Source organism: Centrocercus urophasianus, unplaced genomic scaffold (genome assembly GCF_019232065.1).
Source record: "Centrocercus urophasianus isolate 14NV4802_14NV808 unplaced genomic scaffold, USGS_Curo_1.0 seq_33, whole genome shotgun sequence".
Classification (NCBI taxonomy): Eukaryota; Metazoa; Chordata; class Aves; order Galliformes; family Phasianidae; genus Centrocercus; species Centrocercus urophasianus.
Window position 1 is genome coordinate 3,099,047 of NW_024884900.1, and position 20,836 is coordinate 3,119,882.

General features: G+C 42.6%; 1 protein-coding gene across 2 annotated transcripts in view; it reads right to left on the reverse strand.

Annotated features, from left to right (window-relative positions):
- ULK2 (unc-51 like autophagy activating kinase 2) overlaps positions 1 to 14,240 on the reverse strand; it is a 35,940-nt gene extending 21,700 nt beyond the window's left edge. Inside the window, exons 1-7 of one of the 2 annotated variants that reach the window (XM_042830344.1) lie at positions 14,003 to 14,240; positions 12,748 to 12,840; positions 11,566 to 11,607; positions 3,766 to 3,798; positions 3,371 to 3,407; positions 1,637 to 1,810; positions 443 to 516 (exon numbers count right to left, since the gene is read on the reverse strand). In XM_042830344.1, coding sequence (XP_042686278.1) covers positions 443 to 516; positions 1,637 to 1,810; positions 3,371 to 3,407; positions 3,766 to 3,798; positions 11,566 to 11,607; positions 12,748 to 12,840; positions 14,003 to 14,092 — 543 coding nt within the window. In that variant the 5' untranslated portion in view covers positions 14,093 to 14,240. Of the gene's footprint in view, positions 1 to 442; positions 517 to 1,636; positions 1,811 to 3,370; positions 3,408 to 3,765; positions 3,799 to 11,071; positions 11,315 to 11,565; positions 11,608 to 12,747; positions 12,841 to 14,002 lie in introns of those variants that run through there. The other variant, XM_042830345.1, reaches the window with a different exon arrangement.
- Positions 14,241 to 20,836: the final 6,596 nt, after the last annotated feature.

The following is a 20,836-nucleotide window of genomic DNA, read 5'->3' on the forward strand; positions in this document are numbered from 1 at the left end:
CATCACCATTTCACACATAAAAAACAAGACAAGGGAAAACAAAGTGATTTTCCCGTGACCACACAATATAGGAGTGGCAGTGCAAAGACAGATATCTTAGTGCTGAAATAAATACCACCACTTAGCAAAAAATAATGGCAAGCAACTCCAAATTGTTTATTAGAAAGGAAAAAGGGGGTGGGGGAAGCATAGAGAACACCTTAAGAGAAAAGGGAACAGCACTAAAAACACTCAGTGCCTCCCTCATTTCTTTTTATTTTAACAATCATGATCTCTAAACCACAGGAAAAAGGGGAACTAGTAAAAGCATGGAATGGAAAGCTACAATACTGTCCTTAATGATTCCAAGTAACCTCAGGCATTTGCCAATCTGCCAGCAGTCAACTATTTTGTTCTGGTAGTAGAAGGTTTAAGCTTCAAATTGAGAAATGCACTCACTCACCATATACATTGGGGAACCACACAGAGTTGCAGCCATCATGTTGCTATGCAGATAACGAGCAAAACCAAAGTCAGCTGTGGAAAGAAACACATTTGTCAACAAAAAGAAAGACAATTCTCAAATTTTTGTAATCTAGAGATCATCTTTTATTGAAATCTGCTACAATTATCAGTGAGAGAGCTAAAAACAGGTACAATCCATCTTCATGGAACAGCAAAAGCTATGTTAAACACTGAAAGAATAATGTACTATCTTCCAAATAGCAAGAGAAGAAAGCAGCAGTGGCATCATTTGTAGAAATTGCTGCTCAGCCAGCTCCCCAGCTGCAGAACATGCTGTCTGGCATCAGTAAGAAAGGATTAAAGTCAGTTTCTAAAGATAAATGGTTCATTAAGAGTGATGAGCATACTGTATGCTTCAGTGACATCACAGCAGGAAGAAGTTCTAGAAATTAAGCTTCAGATGCCTGAATTTTCTACATAGAGAACAGTATCCGAAGTTATTAAGTAAGAGCAGTAAAATAAACTTTGTTTCTTCTGTGGTGTTCAGAAGATGGACTGAGTTGGAACAGACCTCAGACTTTGGTTAAAAAAAAAAGAAGCATAAGAAGAAACATGCCAAAACCAAAGTCTTTTTATATGGACACATAACAGAGAGAGCAATGAGAGACTGAAACTCCCAAGTTCCTCATAAATTGCAGCTTGGCAGCATCTTTAAAACTAACAGCTCTCCTCAGTTACAATGCTGAACCTCCTCCTGTCACAAAATAGGTTATAAGCTACATGTCTAAAACTTTTCAAAAACTCTTGGGAAGGTCTACAACAGGAAAGCCCAGGTAGAATTGTGCTTAGAGCCTTGCAAGCAGTTTTGAAATGGACTAAAGGCTACTCAGCATTTCAAAGTTGACAAATGTGCCTAGTTAATACAGTTAGTACCAGAAACATCAGCTTTTCAGCAACAGCCTTTTTCTGCTGACCCAAAAGCACTTCATGACTCAAGATTTTTTTTTTTTTACACTGGAAATCCACATCACAGCATTAAGCTGATCGTTCTGGGCTATGTCCTGATTAACATCAATTTAACATACAACACAGCCAATACAGCCTCTATGTTTTAAGTACAAAGAGGCTCTCTGAGCAAGGAAACCACCAAATAGTGATGATTTACCTTCACACCAGAGTAAAGTGCACTTACCTATTTTGATGCGTATGCCACTGACACTTGACTTCCTACGGCTGGCATAAGACAATAAAATGTTCTGTGGTTTAAGATCCCTGTGAATGATTCCTTTACTGTGCAGGATACGCATAGCAGCTGCAATCTGCTGGAGGAACACTCGGATGGTGTCTTCACTGAGAGTTCCTTTAGCTGAAAATAACAGAAACAAGAGCAAATGACAAAAGAAGTATTTGGTGAATAAAAAAACAAACTTCACAGTGATCAACTGTGAAAACAATTCAGACGATCAAATTATAGTGGATTTTATTCAAAATAATCCAATTTCCAGGTTTTTTCTACAAAGACTTGTGTTCTACATAACACATCCATCTCCATAGTTTCACATCAGTTACTGTACTCTGGATTACCTGCTTTTACAGTAGTTTATTCAACCCAGCAGCATAATAGTTCTACAATATCTTAACCACTATTAAATCCTAAACTCTCTAGAAGGCAAAGAACCACAGGAGTCAGGAACATTAAAGAACTCTTCCAGTTTGCAACACTAAGTTCATCTGAAATCACATCACAGCCTGAAGCTGAAAACCCAGTTTTCCTTCAACAAATTGTTATGGGGATGCAGAAAGCAGTCCACTCACAAATTTAATCCATGACAAAATTTGTTTTGAGGGGAAAAGTTAGGATGCCCTTTTCAAAGTCACTTCAGAAGGTTTTAGCTCAAGCTGTAGTATGAGAAAGCACTGGATGCAGGAGCTGGATGAGTCTTTCCAAGGATTTTAATGGGAAGTGAATTAAGCTTTTAATATACACAGTTACCATAACAATGGCTGTTCACAAAAAAGATTCCTTCAACATACTGCAGATATGAGGCAAGCAAAAGAATATTTTTGTCAGAAAAAATCTGGAGATTAACATAGCTGCTTAAAATTTTCTTTGTAATAAGGATTAGTTTGAAGGGTGAGAAAGAAAGCAGATGGAATCAAACGCAGGGACCAGTTTCCAAAATGTGATTCCAGAAACAGACTCGTCACATTTTCTCAGCATGTTGCTTATATGGATCTCTCTCATTTACAAATATGGGAATGTCACATTCAGTTCATAAATAGCAGCAAGAAGCATTTTTTGTTTGTGCATTATTTTACTCGCTTTCATTGCAAGTTTAATGGTGTTTATCTTAAATTATGAGTGACAAAAAGGACAAAGCAACCGCAGTTTGCAATTCTGGTTTAACACGCATGATTGGAGCTTTGCTATTCTGAAGCTCTTGTCTTCCTACCTCCATAAGAGCTAAGACCAAGCAGGCATCACAAAATGCGTTCAAGTACCTTGAAGATCAACCAGAAAGTTGTAATATACAGGAGCTGTACTTTCTTTCCAATTATGTTTCTGAGGAGAGAGGAAAAGCAGGAAGGACAGCCCCAAAATTTCTAGAAATCCACATTCTATCTTAAAAAAAAAAATCTCTGAATGCAACATTCCCAGCATTGGTTCCAAACCAGTCCTACAAGCAGCTAATATGGAACTGATCAGTGCGTTCAGTTAATCTAATAAAGAGGGTACTCTAAAACAAAAAAATAAATAAATCACAGTAGGGAGAACAGGCACTGTAGAACTACAGACATTTCATAAACAGGGAAATATTGAAATCACAAGCAAAGAACTCAGAGAAATGTCAGTGGATCACACAAATACAGAATGTAAACACGTAATGCAAGAGCTTCCTAATAAGGTAACACAGTAAACAATTACCTTGTAAGTAATCTGCCAGATCCCCACCATTGCAGTACTGTTAAAAAAGAAAGATTTTTACTCAAAACACAAGCTCTGAAATCCTCTGTGTTAATTTCTACTTTGTAATCTTTCCTCTGCAGTCAGAAGACCCTTCCCAGCCGTTTAATTTTGTTTTCTCAACTATTTGTAATTACCAGTTTGAGGTGTAATGCTTCATCAATGCTTACAGTATCATAGAACATAAAAGAATAATTTATGGTACAAACACTGCTGATAAGCTCAGCACTGCTCAGAAAATTAATAAGCTTGTTGTCAGAATTACCTGTTATTTTGCAGCAAAGAAGGATTTTTTTTTCTTCCCCAAAAAAGTATTTAAAAATTAACCAGAAAGAAACACGTATACAAACACATACCTCCATTACCAAAAAGACAGAGCTGGGCATTTCCTAAAACAGAAGAAAGGCCATTTAAGAATGTGACGAGGCAGCCCTCAATGCCTGCATTAACCAAGTATAAGAGCATCATAAAGTAAAATAATCTTTCACATTTCCCTTCGATTTCATCTGCTTCGTGCTTTCCCTATCAAGGCGTCCTCTACATGAAAAGCCCCAACAAGTGAGTATACCTTTATTGTCATACATCACTGAAACCAACCCGTAATGGGGCAGTAATATTTCTGAGTATGTTTGTGATGCAGTGTGAGCAAGACAAACAGCTGCAAAAACTGCTTTTCTACAGGAGGACTTCCAGGGTTACATCCCCTCCTTCTGGGTAAAACAAGCTCTGCCATCTGAACAGCTGAAGGTCATGCAGAAATCACAGCACAGTTGTGCCTGGCATAGAGTGATTCCCAATTGCTATTCAGTAGGATGCTTCTACCAGGATTCATGCATGCTCTGTAAAATATCTCCCTCGATGAGTCACAGGCAGAAGCATGCCCATGTCACAGACCTAAATGCTTTATGGAAAGCTGTGATTTGATATAGCAGTCCTATTGAGATTTTCCAAAGCACTGACCTCCTTTGACCCATCTGCAACCTGAATTCCCTCTCATAACTGAGGAAGAGTTACTAAAAGACAAAAGAGCTAACATCTACTGCAAATTACACCCTCCACAGAACGCAGTAAGAACCTCTGTATCGAGGTCTGACTGTAACTAGAATAATCCTTTTCTTAAACAAGCATTATTTTGTGTGAAGAGCTTTTGTCAATAATAAACATGATGGTTTCTAGTTTCTCATGTCATTTCGTTGTGCCTACAAAGCTGGAGACGTTCAGAAATCTTAGATAAAGTAAAACCATTTCTCCCCTCTTCGGAGCTAACGAGTTTAAGCAGTTTGAGATGAATCAGACATTTTAAGGTTAATTTGAGATTATAGGAGACTGCCTCATTTCTGGAAGCATTTAGTTCAGCCATTCTCATCTGCGTTGGAGAAAGCCTCAGGAGGATTTTCCCAGCTCAGAACATTCAAGCACTTTACAGATTTGTTTACATTTTGAAATTAGCTTCAAAGAAAGCAAGTTTCTAGGAATGTTAGGCAAATCTGGTGGGAATGAAGGGTGAGCTCCAACTAATACAGAATACTAAAGCAGCAGCAGATCACATTTCATCAATTCCTAATTTTTCAATGTTTCTCTAACAGCTGTGGCCAACATGAACCATAATTTGAAATCCTATAAAAGCCTCAAAACCTAAGTGCATTTTGTCAGGAAGGTCATATTTTAGTGGGGAAAAAAAAAACAAAAGCCAACACCCACCACAAAAAGCCCTACCCACCCTGTAAATTACTGAAAATACATTCATCCTATGCAACAATCTCTTCCAAGACAGAAGCCCACAATCTTTCAGGAACTCCAAGGATTCCAAAAAGCAATCCACATCTGGAATCACAGCTTCCAAATTGTCTGCTAGCATTACTAGCACTATTTAAACCAATTCCAAATGACTTTCATCAGTTTGTCCAGCAAAGGCTGGTCTTGAGTTGAAAAAAAAAAGGAAGAAGCCAGGACACCTGCATGCACTGCCATCTCCAACATACTGCTACTGCTCTAAGCTTGACACATAGACATCATGAGAAGAAATTCACCATTTGCAGATGCTCTGAAATCTCTGACACAGAGCTGATACCAAGAAAACAGAAGGCTATCACCACTCATTAACCTCCCTCCTAACTGATCACAGCTGATACTCTGAGATCCTAATTCACCAAACCAAAAATTCTGGCAAGCTGAGGACCACTTCACTTAAAGGGCAACTGTGATGTGTAAAAGAATAACACGGCTAAGAAGCATGCAAATTGTCTGCTCTCCAGTGACAAGAAGAAAGCTCAGCTATTGGATTTCCACCCAAACATAGCAATGCCATGAATCAGAAATAGATGTTCCACAGCGTCAGTGCTTCAGCTACACAACACACTGCACAAAACCAACAGCTTAAAGCAGTATGTAATGCTCAGCTCATGACAGACGTTTATTCATCTCAGAACTAAGAGAATGTGTTTTCTGGACTCTCTTGGAAACAAAGTCCTTTCAGACAAAGCTGCTCCCTTAAGAAACAAGGGGCTGATGAGCTGTCACAGCAGCCCTCACCTCCCCTTCCTCTCCAGCACTAACTCTTACCCACACATACTTTTCAATATCCCACCAATGAAGCTTTTGTTCAAAATGGCTGAAGTTGTTTATCCCTTCACAGTTGCTCCCATTTCAGATTACTGCTGCTGGCCAGCCTGACTGGGAACGTGGTCTCCATTCTCACAGGGCAATTCTGCAGATGCATTTTTCTCCTCTGAATTACTTTGCTGAAAAATAAAGCTCACACTATCATCATTCTCCAGAAGAACAATTTCTGTTGACTTGCTAAGCAAAGAAAAGTGCTCAAAAAGGAAAAGATTAGCAAACCACCACATTTCAGATGTAACATTCAGGAATAGAGCTGACCTAGCAAGCTATTTTAAACTGTTTCTTGAAACAGATAGCAAAGCTTTCAAAAATTTACATTTATATACAGATCATAAAATTACTGCAACTGGAGCTGCTCTGGCAAATACTTCTATCTAGAAAAATAATCAAGTAAAACAAATGTATGTTGTGTTGAAACAATTATGGAACATTTTTTCCTCAGCATATCTTGCTTTATTTATTTAAATTTTTCATGACAAAAAACTACTTTTGCTCCCTCTTATTCTGAATCCAGATTTTATTTCAACTTGCAAGTAAAAAGATAGAGAAGCTTAATAGGAAACAACAGGTAAGCCTACTAGAAAAAAATGAAGAGGCAACATATTTGCCAAAAGTTGCTGTGTTTTAATCCCACACTTCCCACAGTTCTCTCAGGGGATGTGAAGTTCCAACCCAAATCACAGGTTCAGTGCAGTAGTTCCACTTAAAAGACATTAATTGAAAGAGAAGTCAAAACATTCATGGTTACTTGTGACAGCTGCTGCTAGAACTCCAGCACACTGGCAGAAACATACCCTCAATTGCTTTTTGGTTAGAAAGCCCTCCTCTAGAAGAAGATAAAAGTCTGCAATGAGCATTTAGTGAGCTGCAGGAGGAGGAGCTGTGCTAGGACAGTTACTGTGGTTTTGCTCCAAGGTTGTGGATTCCATTTAATTGCAGTTTATGATCCCAGTCCCAAGGGAGCAAGAGTTCACCTGACAGCTCGTGCACTGCTGCTAGCTGATTTCCTGACATTATCTTGTGCTGTAGTAGCTTTATTTATTTATTGGTCAGGGAGACACTTCTCATTTTTTGGAGCATTAGATACAATTGGCAAAGGTTCTAATGATTTAGTGAAAATGGACTGGTCCAGATCCTTAAGATTATTTCAGTGTGTTACAGATACTCTCATGCTGCTCTGCAAGTACACTGCAGCAGCAGTTTCTAACATGTTCTGCTCCTACAACTGAACATGTTGTTGCTTCTGACTAAATGTGTAATCTCAGACTACAAAACGTGCACCTGTAGGATTCACAGTTTGCATGCTGCCAATTGTTCACATAAAAGAGCAATCAGCCACAGGAAACGTACCACAATGGCAGTGTCACTCATTTCCTGGTATGTGAAATGCTGTACCTCACTAACAAGCAAGGGAGATGGTGAAAGTAAATTGTGTTTGGTCAAAGCAAATGCTAATTGGCTATCCCTAACCTTCAGCACCCGTGCTACTGTTGTTCCTGGCCATCCAATGATCTTATTGTCAGCCTTTTACTTTGCACCACTTGCTAAGTGAAAGGTATGGAAAAGTATTTCAAAACCTTTACATTTTCTAAAGGACATATTTGGCCTTTAAGTCTGAAAACATTTGTCACCTGGCAGGGAAGAATAAACACAGAAAAATGGTTGGGATAATATTTTGTATTTTTTTTTTCCATATGCAGTTAAGGATGGACACTGATAAATAAAAAAAAAAAACTAAGAAAAAAAATAAAATTGAGGCATAAGTAATGATAGTTCAGAACCAGCTCTGCTGACAGGCAATACGAGTTGTGGCACACCAAGATCAAGAAGATGCTCCAGAACATTTGAAACAACTGCCTCAGGAACCACGCAATGATACCACCAGACCAGCTGGAGCCGTTGAGCAAACAGGAGGCCTTAACAACACCGATAAAGAGCAGGTGGAGATAGGCACCATTCCATCCACCAGCATCCCTGGTAAGAAACCTTGGGCACCTGTATGTGGGGAAAGGCTGAGCTATAGGTACCAAGGCATTGCTGGCTTGGCTCCCACTTGCTTTCACTGCCTTCAGAGACAGAAGCAGCTGCAGCTGTTTTGTCCGCTCTGCGCCAACAAACTGAGACAAGAAACAATCTCTGTTCAGACACTGTTTCCAATAACAAACTAGAAATTAGCTCTTGCTACACTACTGTTCAAATAGCAAACTTCAGACTCCATACAGTGAAGATTAATTCATTCTTCTCAAAAAACTATCCCTGAGATACATCACAGGCTTTCACTCTGATGGCTGACATTCTAAAGAGTTCTGAATTAAATTATTTGCTAAAACAGGCACTGTCTGGCACCATGTGAGATTAGCTCCACTCAGCATGCACTCGGGATCATGAACTGCAAAAAAAGCCCATAAATTCATGGCCTAAATATAGCACATTCCAAATAACTTACTGACACCTTCCTGCTGCTGTATAATACTTTATCCATGGATCTCAATGCACTTCATACCGGTGAGTTAAAGGTTATTTTAGACTCTTTTTGTTTTTGAGAAACAGGGCTCCATTTCCCCAATTAATATGACCCAATGTTCTTTGTTCTTCTGCAGGATGAATGATATCTCATAGGAGAAAGAATTTCATTTCAATGCCATTTTTATACCACCTCAGCAATTCTGGAGGCTTTTTCTCCAAAGAAAGAATACCAACTCTTGCCCAAAAAGATAAGTAAAAAATGTCTCAAGAGCTTCTGTCTTGCAATCCATTTACTGCATGAGCACTGCGCTTCACAAAATAAGAAATTCCACCTTTAGCGGTGAGCTGCATGTGTTTATTTTTCAAAGATCTACTACAGCAACATATCTGCCTCTCATAAGTGGAAAGCTCACACTTAAGTATCTGCACAAACACTCTCAGCCTTAGAACCACGTATCTCCAGACTGCCTCGTGCAGATCCCCAGATTTCTGCCATGGCACAAACTGCAATATGCTCTGCTTACATAAAATGCTTAACTGCAGGTCAAACCTATCAGCACTGCATGTACCCACCTTAGGGAAATCAAGGACAATTACTGTGCTGGCACCAGAACAAGAGATTTTAATGCTGACCAATACATATACAACACTAATGGTGTACTAATTCATCTGGGGGTGGCTCCAGATGAATGGTTATTTCCAGTAATGGAAATGGCTCCATACATACTAAGGAATGTATCAGAGTGGTGTTCATACCTAGGATGAAGCAACAGCAGCATAAAATGTTCACGCACTGTTGTCTGAAAGACTGTCACAGTTGCCTGAATACCTCAAGTCTCACCTTATTGTATTTTGTCCACGTTCACAACACTAGGACAAACAAAAAGGGCAGCACATGCTAGGACATGAAACGCTGAGGAAAATTTGTAGGTGTAACAACCCACCAGCCATGTGAATGCCTTGCACAGTGCTCATTCTTGCTGTGTTATAAGTCAAAGTAATCATATAAGTTAATGATGTGTAATATTTCACAAACCAAGCCCCGTGCAGAAAGACTTATTTGTGCAAGTGTCACACTCTCTTGACCATGTTTTGCAAAGTAATTTCTTCTATAGAAGTAGCATCATACTGCTTTATGTTTGCCATGAATCTATTCAAAATATATCCAAGATATGAGAGCTCTTCCTTCCATTTTGCTGTAACTGTTGTTTTTATTGAAGTGCAATGGTCAGTGACAAGCAGGAACATCCCCTTCTCAACAGGAGAATACAGGGCCAAACACTCACAAGGGAGTGTCACTCTGAGGGCGTTGTTTCCTGTGGCAGAGCAGTAAAAGCATGAAAGTTGTTTCTAAAACACTTTTAGGTAAATAAACAAAAACATAGATTTGTCTTCTCTTCCCTTGTGGGTGTCGTGTATGGAAATCAAAATTAGCAAGAGCTTCTGCAGAGCTAGAAGATGAACAATGTTAAATCATCAAAACAAAAGTATCTAACCAACTACCTTCAGATTGAGCTGCAAAGCTTAATAAGCATTCTTCGCATATAAACAACCATAAATGATAAATCCAAAATTCAGCTGCTTACTCACACACCACCACTCTCAGTCAACAACTCCAGTTTCTTTGAAGATGTTCAGATGTACTAAATTTAGGGTGCTGAGACACTGTTTCCATTTAGCATTACTCAGGAAGGCCTGATCTCTTCAAGAGTGCACTTTCCCCTCAGCTGTATCATTCCAAAGGCAGAGTTCTGAAGTCAAGACTCAGAAAAGAGTCCAAATGGGAAGTTCTGAAGCATAGTCTGCCACCACGTGAATCCACCTCTTTGAATCACAGGTCAGCAGAAGTTAATTCATGTCCTACAGCACTGTACACAGTAAAACCTGACAATGCCAAGCATATATCCCACAAACACAGTTTTCTGCAGCTACACAAGACACTTATCTACATATAAGCTGAAAATCTTTTAGGATGCAAACATGTAAGGACAGAAAACGGTGAAGAACATGGAAGTGTCTATTTTGCATTGCTTTAACTGTGCAGTGCCCCGAGGGTGGCTCTTAATAATTTTATTCATAAATGTATTTCTGTATTTAAGATGAGAATCAAGCCCAGGAGATAAACGTATGGTTCAAATAGAACAAAGAGCTGCACACCTCACATCATCTCATATTTAGCTTTACTCAGCGCTCGCAAGCCTCACAATATGAGAAATGTACTTCCTGCTAATTGAATACACTGCCCTGTGCAGGCTAGAAAAGTAACTCCTTCACCTCGTCAGACAGAACCTGGGGATGAAAAGATGGTGCAAAGTCACCTCATTCTTATTTCACCTACTTGAAAAGATTCAAATACCTGCTTGACTTTTACACTTTGTGCCATCCATTTGAACACAATTTAAGTAACAGCAATGTATACGTGCATAGTAACGATCTCCTGCTTCCTTCAGCTTTCCCTCACCATGACAAAGGGCTGTAAAATACATCTCTTTATCTTTGAGACATCTCCACAGCAGTAGATATGGTTTTCTACAACAGCCTCTTAAGCTATGTTGACTTCTCAATGTCACTTACCTCATCCTTTCAGATCAGCTCCTACTAGCACACTTTCCTTCGGGTGCGTTCAGTCGCCAGCCATGAACACCTCCTTCCCAGTTAAAGTATAGAACCAAGCAAACAATGCTAATTCAGGAGAACAGCCACAGCCACTGATCCAGCTCCCTGCCCAGGCAGCTGATGCTTTTTCACTGCACGCAGGACCAGACTACACAAACAGCCCTCTGCAGAGATAAGCAGGCTCCCACTTGCCCCTGCTGCCTGGAAGCAAACCAGATTTCTCACAGCTATCCCAATGGATAAGCAGAGTCAATATAAAACAAGCATGTAATGTGCAGAATACGACAGAGCCCCCCCTGCTACTGCTAGGGAACTGGATTTCCTTTTCTAAATATCAAAGTGACAACAGTCACAAGAAAATACATGACCACTTAAAAATATCTTACTATATACACACTTTGTATTTGCATAAATAAAATTAATGAAGAAAAAAACATCAAGACGTATTTTACCTGGACATCATAGAGAGCTACAATGTTCTCGTGCTGAAGTTCCTGTAGAAAAAAGTATTTGTATTATAGAAATAGCCTGCTCTTGTTTTAAACATAATATGCCAGGTAATGCTCAAAGAGTTTTACATCTGATGATCAAAATCTTTAGACTGTACTCACAGCAATAGGAAGTCACACTATATATTCACAGGTCAAATACCATTTTCTTTACCAAATTCATTTGTTGTTATAGAAAGTAATACAGCACTAAATCCTTCAATGACTGCTGAATTTATAGTCTAACACATTTCTTCCCTATGGGAGTAACCAACTATGTTATTTTCAAGCCAACCTCTTATTTTACAATAAAATGAAATTCAAGCCCAATAACACCAAATACAACTTGCATGTGATTATTTGAAACTGCTTAAAACAAAAGTATGTCTCCTTTCTAAGAACTTGCAGCACATGAATACACCCAACACTACTATTTCTAGCATATAACATATGAACAAGAACATACATACTAGCATATAGAATAGAATGCACCTCAAGAAGCTTAGAAACAGCACAAACATTGAAATCAGCACTGATTATTGCTGCAAAGCTATGTAAAATGAGATGTAGTGAAGTTCAGAGAATGGAAAATGACAGAAGAACACCTAAGGAGATGTTTCCATGAAACAGAATTTTAGAACTAAATGATGTTCTGTTTTATTTTCTTCATTAGTGCCACACTGAACTTTTAAGTCAGTTAACTCTGAATGGGAAGGCTGCCCCAGGAATATCATTCAGTACACTGCTTTCAGTTCTCAAGGCATCTCTGATTGAAAATAAAAGATAAAGAATGATAAAAGACCTCTGCTATAACGTCTGTTAGAGGGACTGTTTGGGAAAGATGTGACACTACCCATCCTGAAGGACAAACCTTTCTGTATGTGCAATAAGTGGAGCACAGATCCTGATTCTACAGCAATCTTCCCCTTGTAATAAAAACATGCCCTCAACGTGAGGCCATTTCCAAAACTGAAGAACTCTTTTTCTTGGCCCCTTTAATTCTGGATTTTGTCTGAAGCAAATAAAAGATGCAAAAGGTAAAGCAGCAATTACAGTGATACCACTCCTGACCCAAAATGAACTGCATCAAAAGTCTCTTTTCCTTTTCAAGCAAAGCGGCTTTAAAAATCACTGCAGTTAACATACCTTTAAGATTTTAATTTCTTTTCCAAGTAGGATTTGTGATTTTGACAAGTTCTTTTTGTTAATGCTCTTTATGGCTACTTCCCAATCAGTTTTCTGCAAGCAAACAAACAGAAAAGTATTATCAGCTTTCATTTTTTACTTTATCCACTAACAAGAAGCTAGCAAAGCACTCAAGAAACAGCAAGATCATCCCTACCCTACCCACCACTGATCACTCCATCACATGACACCACCAAGAACTATTTAATTCCACAGTAGTTCAGGCAGCTATTAAGATCCAGCTGCTGCCAGACTGCATTTTCATGAGTTCAAAAGCACTTATAAAAAAAAAGATTACAATATAAATAATCACATCCCGTTTGTCCTTCAGTCCCCTCCCAATGACGAAGTTTCTTCTATTCTTTAAGGACTTCCCAGCTTCATCCTTCCTGATCTCCACAGCTGAAAACTACACAAGCGCTTGTTTTTGAGTAGAAATACTGCCTGCTTACTGCCTATAAACAGAATCATTAAGGTTGGAAAAGACCTCTAAGATCCACTCCAACTGTCAGGGCACCAAAATTGTGCCCTGAACCATGCTGCTATGTACCACATCTACACATCTCATGACCACCCGCAGGGACAGCGAGTCCTCCACCTCGCTGGGCAGCACATTCCAGTGCCTGACCACTCTTTCTAAGAAGAAATGTTTCCTAATATCCTGAACTTATTTGTAATGCTTATTTACGTGTAAGGTATAAACCATCTCTGTTAAGCTTCGAAGTTTCTCATGTTTTCTGTTCATGCTGTGTCCATAGGAGCTGCAAGCACTCTCCCAATGCTCCAAAAAGCTCCAAGCGGAGGTTTGCTTTGTGGAAGCACAGCGTTTGAGGCGCCAAGCCCAGCGTAAACTCACACAGCACCAAGAAACCACCACCTATCTATGAATATCCAGCAGGAAACCGGACCCATCTGAATTCCAGGGATCCTCAGCCCAACCCAAAGGAGACACTTTCCCATCAGATCCCTTCCTTATATAAACACGACCTCCTGACAAACAAAGGGCTCAGCCTCCCCGCAGCTGCACCTCTCTGCTCGTCCGAGGAGCGGCCCAACAGCTGAGCACACAGCCAGGCTGCCCTATCTCCTTATGAATACACATAACCGTGCTCACAGAGCAGCTCGCCGCAGGCCCGGCCCCACCGCATCCCCCAGCTGCACACCGAGGCCCGGGGCTGCTCCCACAAGGTTGTGTAACCGCCCCATCGCCGTTTACCTTACGGTGGCGACCTTTGAAGACCACAGCGAAGGCTCCGTGTCCTATCAGGTCCTTCTTGCTGTACTCAAAATCCCCCACCACCTCCATCCTCCCTCGGGGGTGGGCATGAAGCCCCGGGATGGGAAGGGGAAACAAAAGGAATCGGCTTTTTCCTCCGGCAGAGGCACTACGGCCGCCTCCTCAGGGCAGCGGGCGAAGCGGTGGGAGCCCGCCCGGCTCCTGGCGGCCCCCGGACAGCGAGGCAGCTCCTCTCATCGCGCGGGGGCGGCCGCGCACCCCCGTGCCGAAGGGGCCGCTGCGGGGCGTCTCCGAGGCGAGGGGCTCCGTCTGGCATGGGGAGGGCGGAGATGAAGGGAGGGAGGCTCTCGGGGTCGCGAGGTGAGGCACGCCTGCTGTCTCAGGGCCCGCTCAGCCGCCCCGCGCCCTGCCGCCGCCCGCCCCCATCGCCCCGATCAGGGCTGCGGGTCCCCTCAGGGAGCGAGCCCGGCAGCATGCAGCGGGGCGGGGGCAGGCGCGGCTCGCGGCTCCGGGGCTGTCGCCGCCTCGCCCCCGCGGAAGGGAAGCTGCCGATCGGAGTCTCTCAGGCCGCCGCCGCTCCCTCGCGGCGCCTAGAGGCCCCGGCTCCGACTGCCCGCACCTCCGCGCCGCCGCGCGCCTTTTCTAGACCGCATCGCGCAGGCTCGGGCGCTCGGCTCCTTCCGCCGGCGGCAAAGAGTGCCTCACCCCGCGTAACCCGGCGGGAAGCTCTCCGCCGCCATCGCCTCACGGCTCCGGGGGATCGCGCACCTCTATCCTTACACCGGCTCCTGCGGTAGCCCGGGTGGAGGCCAAACTCGAGTTCCAACCCCCTCCCCGAGCACGGAAACGGCTTTTAATACCGCTTACGTTTTCCTTTGGCCGCTTTAGCCCCACCTGCGGCAGGACGAAGCTGAGGGGCCGGCGGGAGAGGAGCAGGGTTCTGTGAGGGAGGACGGCAGTTAGGAGCACGGCCCTGCTGCCTCGGGAAGCCACACTGCGCCAGGCCTAACCCAGGGAGCTTAAACGGGGAGGGAACGTGCAGGAAAAATGCTAATAAACGTAAATGCTGTCAGGCAGAGACACTCCTCAGGTTGCTCACTCCTTTTACAGCCGCAGGTTTTCCTCACAGCACTTTTAGCCTTGGGCCGCTTAGAGAAACACATTCAAATATTAAAAACCACCACCAGCACACACCAGTCACACGGAACCTTTGACCTTCACCTCCATCTCCACGTAACTATGCTCCTTTGCTTCCATTCCTCTCTGCTTTCACTTCCTTTCCCTCTATGTTGTCCTCTGTGCCACCTCAGCATCCAGCTTTCACGTGTATGAGCCATTTCAGGCCTCCCAGATATCCCCACCTGCCCTGATCCTGCTGGCACTCTGGTCTCTATGCAATGATTAACCCTCCTGGCCACATGCAGTGCCTTGGGTTTTGCTGTGGTACATTTGGCTGCACTCGGTTACAGGCACCACACAGTGCACTTTGTGATCCTGCAGGGTCAGAGCTCAGCATTCCCATGACATAAAGTCCGTGCTCAGTGCTGCTAGATGGAAATAGTGACCGAGCAGAGTTATGCAGTTATTTCATGGAATCATAGAATGGCCTATTTTGAAAAGGACCGCAGTGATCATCTGGTTTCAACCCCCCTGCTATGTGCAGGGTTGCCGGCCACCAGACCAGGCTGCCCAGAGCCACATCCAGCCTGGCCTTGAATGCCTCCAGGGATGGGGCATCCATTTCTCTCATTATTCTTTGTATCTCACTTTGCTTACTGTAACTCAAAACCAAGAACTATGGGAGTGGTGTCAAAATCTCCACAGTTAAAGACTTCTCTAGACGCAACGGTCCTGGATAAAAAAAATATTGAGCAAAAGATACTTAAGTGAATATTGACAGCTTTATGAAGGACATTTTGAACTCTAAATGTTATATAGAGGCATCAGAGGGATCATAAGACTCTATTTTTGCCATAGAGAAGTAAAGAGCTTTAACAAACCCTCAAGACCAAATCCCACTTTAATTTTCTGAAGTTCTCAGCAAGATTCCTTTGTGGCACTAACCTAACAAACAAATAAACAAAAAGTGAAGCTGACCAAGTAATTTCAGCTGCTCAGAACATCACTGTGGAAGGAATAAATGAGATGTAAAAATATTCCAAGTTAATCATAAATTAAGTTGTTGGTAGTAACACAAAACTTTCTAGCATGTATTCACAATTCCCCTTTAAAACCAGTAAAAAAAAACCCCACAAGTCTCAATGTGTTAAATATCCTGACTCAGAAAATGATTTCCTTCAGAACTGGCTGTTCTCTGCCATTCACTGATTCTCACATTCAGTATCAGTTCTCCCAGTATCAGCACACGTCTTCACCTCAAAGTCTAACTCACGAGTTGCATTTTTTATGAAATATTACAAAAATTTTAGAAAGACCCCTTTTGACCTGAGAAAGCCACTGTAGGAATTTCTAAGCCACCCACTCTGCATTACATTTCAAAAATGAGGCACATCTCCCTTTGATAGCAGCATGTCTGCCGTCCTTTTGTCCTCATAATCAGGCTGGAGCCCTCAAGCAGGTTTGTTTTAGCACAGCAAGGACAAAACAGCGAGGAGCAGCAAGGAGGTTTGACTGGAATAACAAACTACATTGGCGTAGCATTGAGATTTGAACAGGATCTGAAGGGCTGTGAGATTTGCATACAGGTCACTCATTTGAACTGGATCTTCGATTAGTCTCTGGGAGAGTTTCTAGGTGTCAACATCTCTGGTGCTATCAGACTACAGCAAACCTATTTACAAACAACACCTTCACTTGCTTTTGCTGCTGAAAGAGGACGTGGAGCCAACTGTAATTGCCCACCTCTCCTAAAGGGAGCTTAATTACTGGAGATGCTGGGAGAGCAGCGCACAATAACCCGCAGGGATCGCACTGCTCCTCCCTCCCCCATGGAATACACACAGATATTCACCATTTAGCACTAACAGGCGGCAGCAGCCCTGCAGCACTCAGAGGGATGCACTGTTCTGCTCTGACAAGCCATGCAGCAGGACAATAAATTATCCGCTGCACTCAAAAAACATGGCCAGGCAATGGGCACCAGCACTGTGGTCAGACAGACCACAGCGATTCTTCAAAAGCACAAAGAGCTGCATGCTGAGTTTATTTCTTTAATATCGTACTGTGTGATAGCAGGAGCACAATTATACAGCCCACCAGCTTGCTGCAGCTCAGCAAGGACAACCAGCTTACCGGGTCAAGGAAAAGAAAATAGTAAATAACATTGCTGGACATGCATTTGCAGCTCTTCCCTGGCTGCAATACACTGATTTGACCAAATTAGCCCCTCAGATGTGGGCTGGGACTTCACAAGTGGCAAAGATCTGGGAGGGAGATAGCACCTTCCAAGTTGCTTGTCTGAATACACAAGGGAAACGTGAGGAACTCCTGCCAGATGAAAGCACTATCCAGAAATCACTGTTCTGAGTTTCCATGCCTCCTTTGACCCTTAAAAGCACTAATGATCTTTACTGTAAGCCCTTTTCTGCCACACATCAAAAACAGCCATTTCTGAGAGAGAAATACTACCTGAATGGTGCCCAGGCTGTCCCAACAAGAAGCAGAGGACTGCCTTTCCTAACATACTGTAAAGATGATGCTGATTTTCTTCCTGTTCAAAAGATTATTTATTTATTTTGCATCTCTCCCCAGGCAATCATTATGCACATGATGCCACATGGAAATTAAATTACTGATCTGGGACAATAATCAAGATATCAGCTGAGTCGAGGAGAACATGAACATGTAGTCGGGAGGAAACAGGAACTGAGGAGCACAACTTGCACACCAGCGTTCCTGCCTGGGTAAGCAGAACACACAGCCCTGAAAACAACTTTCAGAAGGATGTTCAAGGCCCCACTTATCTGAATCTACATCCAAGAGATAGGATCCCATTGCCCATCCTACTCCACACAGCTCTAACCCAGGCAGCCTACTTCACTCCAGGTGCCTCGCTGTTTTCTTCTCTCCTTCCTTCCCTCCAGCACACCTAGGACGTCAATCAAAACAGGTAAATCTTTCTCAGAGGACTGGCATGCTTCCCAGTCCTTATCACCACTGTCCTCCTGTTGGGGATTTCAAACAATATTAACGGTGGCATAAGCTGAGCTATCACAGCTTTTAAAGGAGAAAGTGTCAGAGGGCTCTGTGGGAAGAAGCACTGTGTCAGCTAGATGTGCTTGAAACTATTCTTACAGCATCAGTGAAAAATAATGTCCTTCTGGTAAGCACATGTGGGTGGTACAATTAACAAGAAACCTGGGCAAAACTGGAGCGAAGTACAGGAAATTCAGTATGTGCCACTATCATACGGTGTTTGAAAGCTTCAGGTATTACAGTATGTTTTTTCTAAGTGTAACAAGGTGGATCTCTGAGCAGATACAAAGCAAAGAGCTCAAGCCTACATTCTAGATTTGTCCTTCAACAAAAAGTAATGTCTTCCCCATTAACAACACTACTAACACAAACCTGCAACTGCAATTCTAAAAATTAGCTAATTAAAGCTCTAGTCATCAAAGGAGCAAGAGTGACCAAGTGCTACTTTGTGACCTGCCAGAAAGGAGCTGCCCTGAAGGGAAAGGCAGCAGCTGTTTCCCAGCACGTAAGAGAAGTCAGTAAACTGCAGAGCAAAGCCCAGGAAATCTTGCTTTCAAACAAAACTGGGAGGAGTTTTATGGGATTGCTTGGGAATGCAGCTGGAAATGGGCCAGCACTTAGAATGCATGAAGGCTGGTACTGTATAAATGATAGAAATAGGAGCAGCTGCTTAGATAGGAAAATACTGTTTGGTCTACATGTGAATTCATCACATGGTATTATTCAAAATCTACCCACTATTAGGTCAAAAAACAGTTTGGATATAGCATATTTTGGTGTAAACTTGCAGGCCCTCTCTTTTTTCAAGAGTTCTCATTTTGCTTTGGAAAAGCTTTTTGCGGTACCACTGAGGAGGTGAATTTTAGTCAGGCTCTGTTTTGTGCCAAATATCATAGAATTGGACTCTGAAAGGATGGCAGGAACTAACCTAGGTCAGGAGCATGGCCAGGGGGCAAAGCAATGGCTCTGGTTTGGAAGGGAGGACAAGGGAGCAGTCAAACACAACCAAGCCTCTCCCTGCAGGCAGAAACATCTCCCCCAAGTTGGATAAATCACCACTTCTAACACAAAACACATTGTGGATCTGTGGGGCGTAGCAACCTTGTACAGCCCTTTGCAAGAGGAGGCAGAGAACAATGCTCTTTCCACAGAATGAGTAGCAGAAGGTACCACTTTCAGCAAGTCAACACAGGGGACAAAGACAGAGCTGACCTCAAAAAGAAGAGTTGTTTCCCCTATGAAACTGCATAACAGACTTCTTGGCAGTGATAGGAGCTCTGCCAGCCACAAGCATGCTCCCCTCCTTCCAAAGGGCACATTAGTCCGGATGGGGCAGAGTTGTCAGCTACAGTTTTACATCACCCTCTGCCTTAACCTTTACCTTAGCAAGTTCTGAAGGGTTTTGTTTACACAGATGGACACAACATGGCCTTCATTTCCAGTGAGAATCTGCTAGAGGAAGCATACGAGTGAAAGGACAGGTACAGAATATTGAGTTCTTCCATAAGATAGAGCCAAATGATAGAACAAAAGGAACCACAACTCATGTTTTCAGTCATACTAAAGATGCAGCATTTTGTTCCAGTCTTCTGCTGACCTGAACACTTGCAGAGATGTAAACAGTCATGACTGCAAAATCCTCTCTTAATTATCCAAAGCAATCCTGTCAGCAGGAATAAAGTTCTAAAACGCATTTTCTACAACTGGGAAACAAACTCCTGAGCCGCATAATCGCTGGGTATCAACCACAGTATGAGAGCTATGCAGAATGTTTTGGTCTTCACGCTAACTTGCTGCAATGAAATCTGACAGTATATTCTCTAATACATTCTCTACTCTCTATTAATCATATCCCAATTTTCACTGAATTGCCTTATAAAAAGGCTCACAAACAAGCTTACAAATATATTAGTAGTGATAGTGTGTGATAGTGTGAATTCCTTTCACCCATTGGGCAAATAAATACACTTGGGAAATTCCAGAGAGCCAACTCCGTGCAACATAAGTTTTGTCATTTACTGAGACAGCCCCAGCCCTGCCATCAAGCTCGTATCCAGGACAAGGGCCATACAAAACTCAACATGCTGCTCCACCTTTCCCACTCCCCTCCCCTTCTTTACTTCCTCAAGTCAGAAGTGGAAGGGAAAGGAGCGCCCTATTCAAAAGCACAAGCGATTCATTTTTGCATTTTCAGGAGCCATTGAGACCTGAAAACTCTATGCAGCTCTTGCAGCAGTTTGAAGCTGATGCCTGTTGCACTCAGGCCTGAATGGATGGGCAAATGAGTTAGCTGCAGTGGATGTGGAGAATCACTGTCAGATAATGCTTGGCACAGCTCACGAGTAAATGGGCCGTGTGAAAAGGCAAAACCTTCCTGGAATAACGAGAAGCCCTGAGACCATGTTCTCAGCAGATCTTTGTCCCAGGCATGCAGCCGAGCACAATTCTGCACTGTAATGATGTGGTGTATTTTTCTCCTCTTCTCCCTCTCCAAAGGTCACACAAGGACAACCCTTTCTGCTCCCACTAAAAGCCTTCTTGCATGCAGGATTCTTCACATGGGAAGGAAGAGTGTGACAAGTCCCCACCCCTATGCTTTTCCTTTTCAAAGGGTGAGGCCACTACAAGGCTGAAATTTCAATAAAAAGGAGGCTGAGA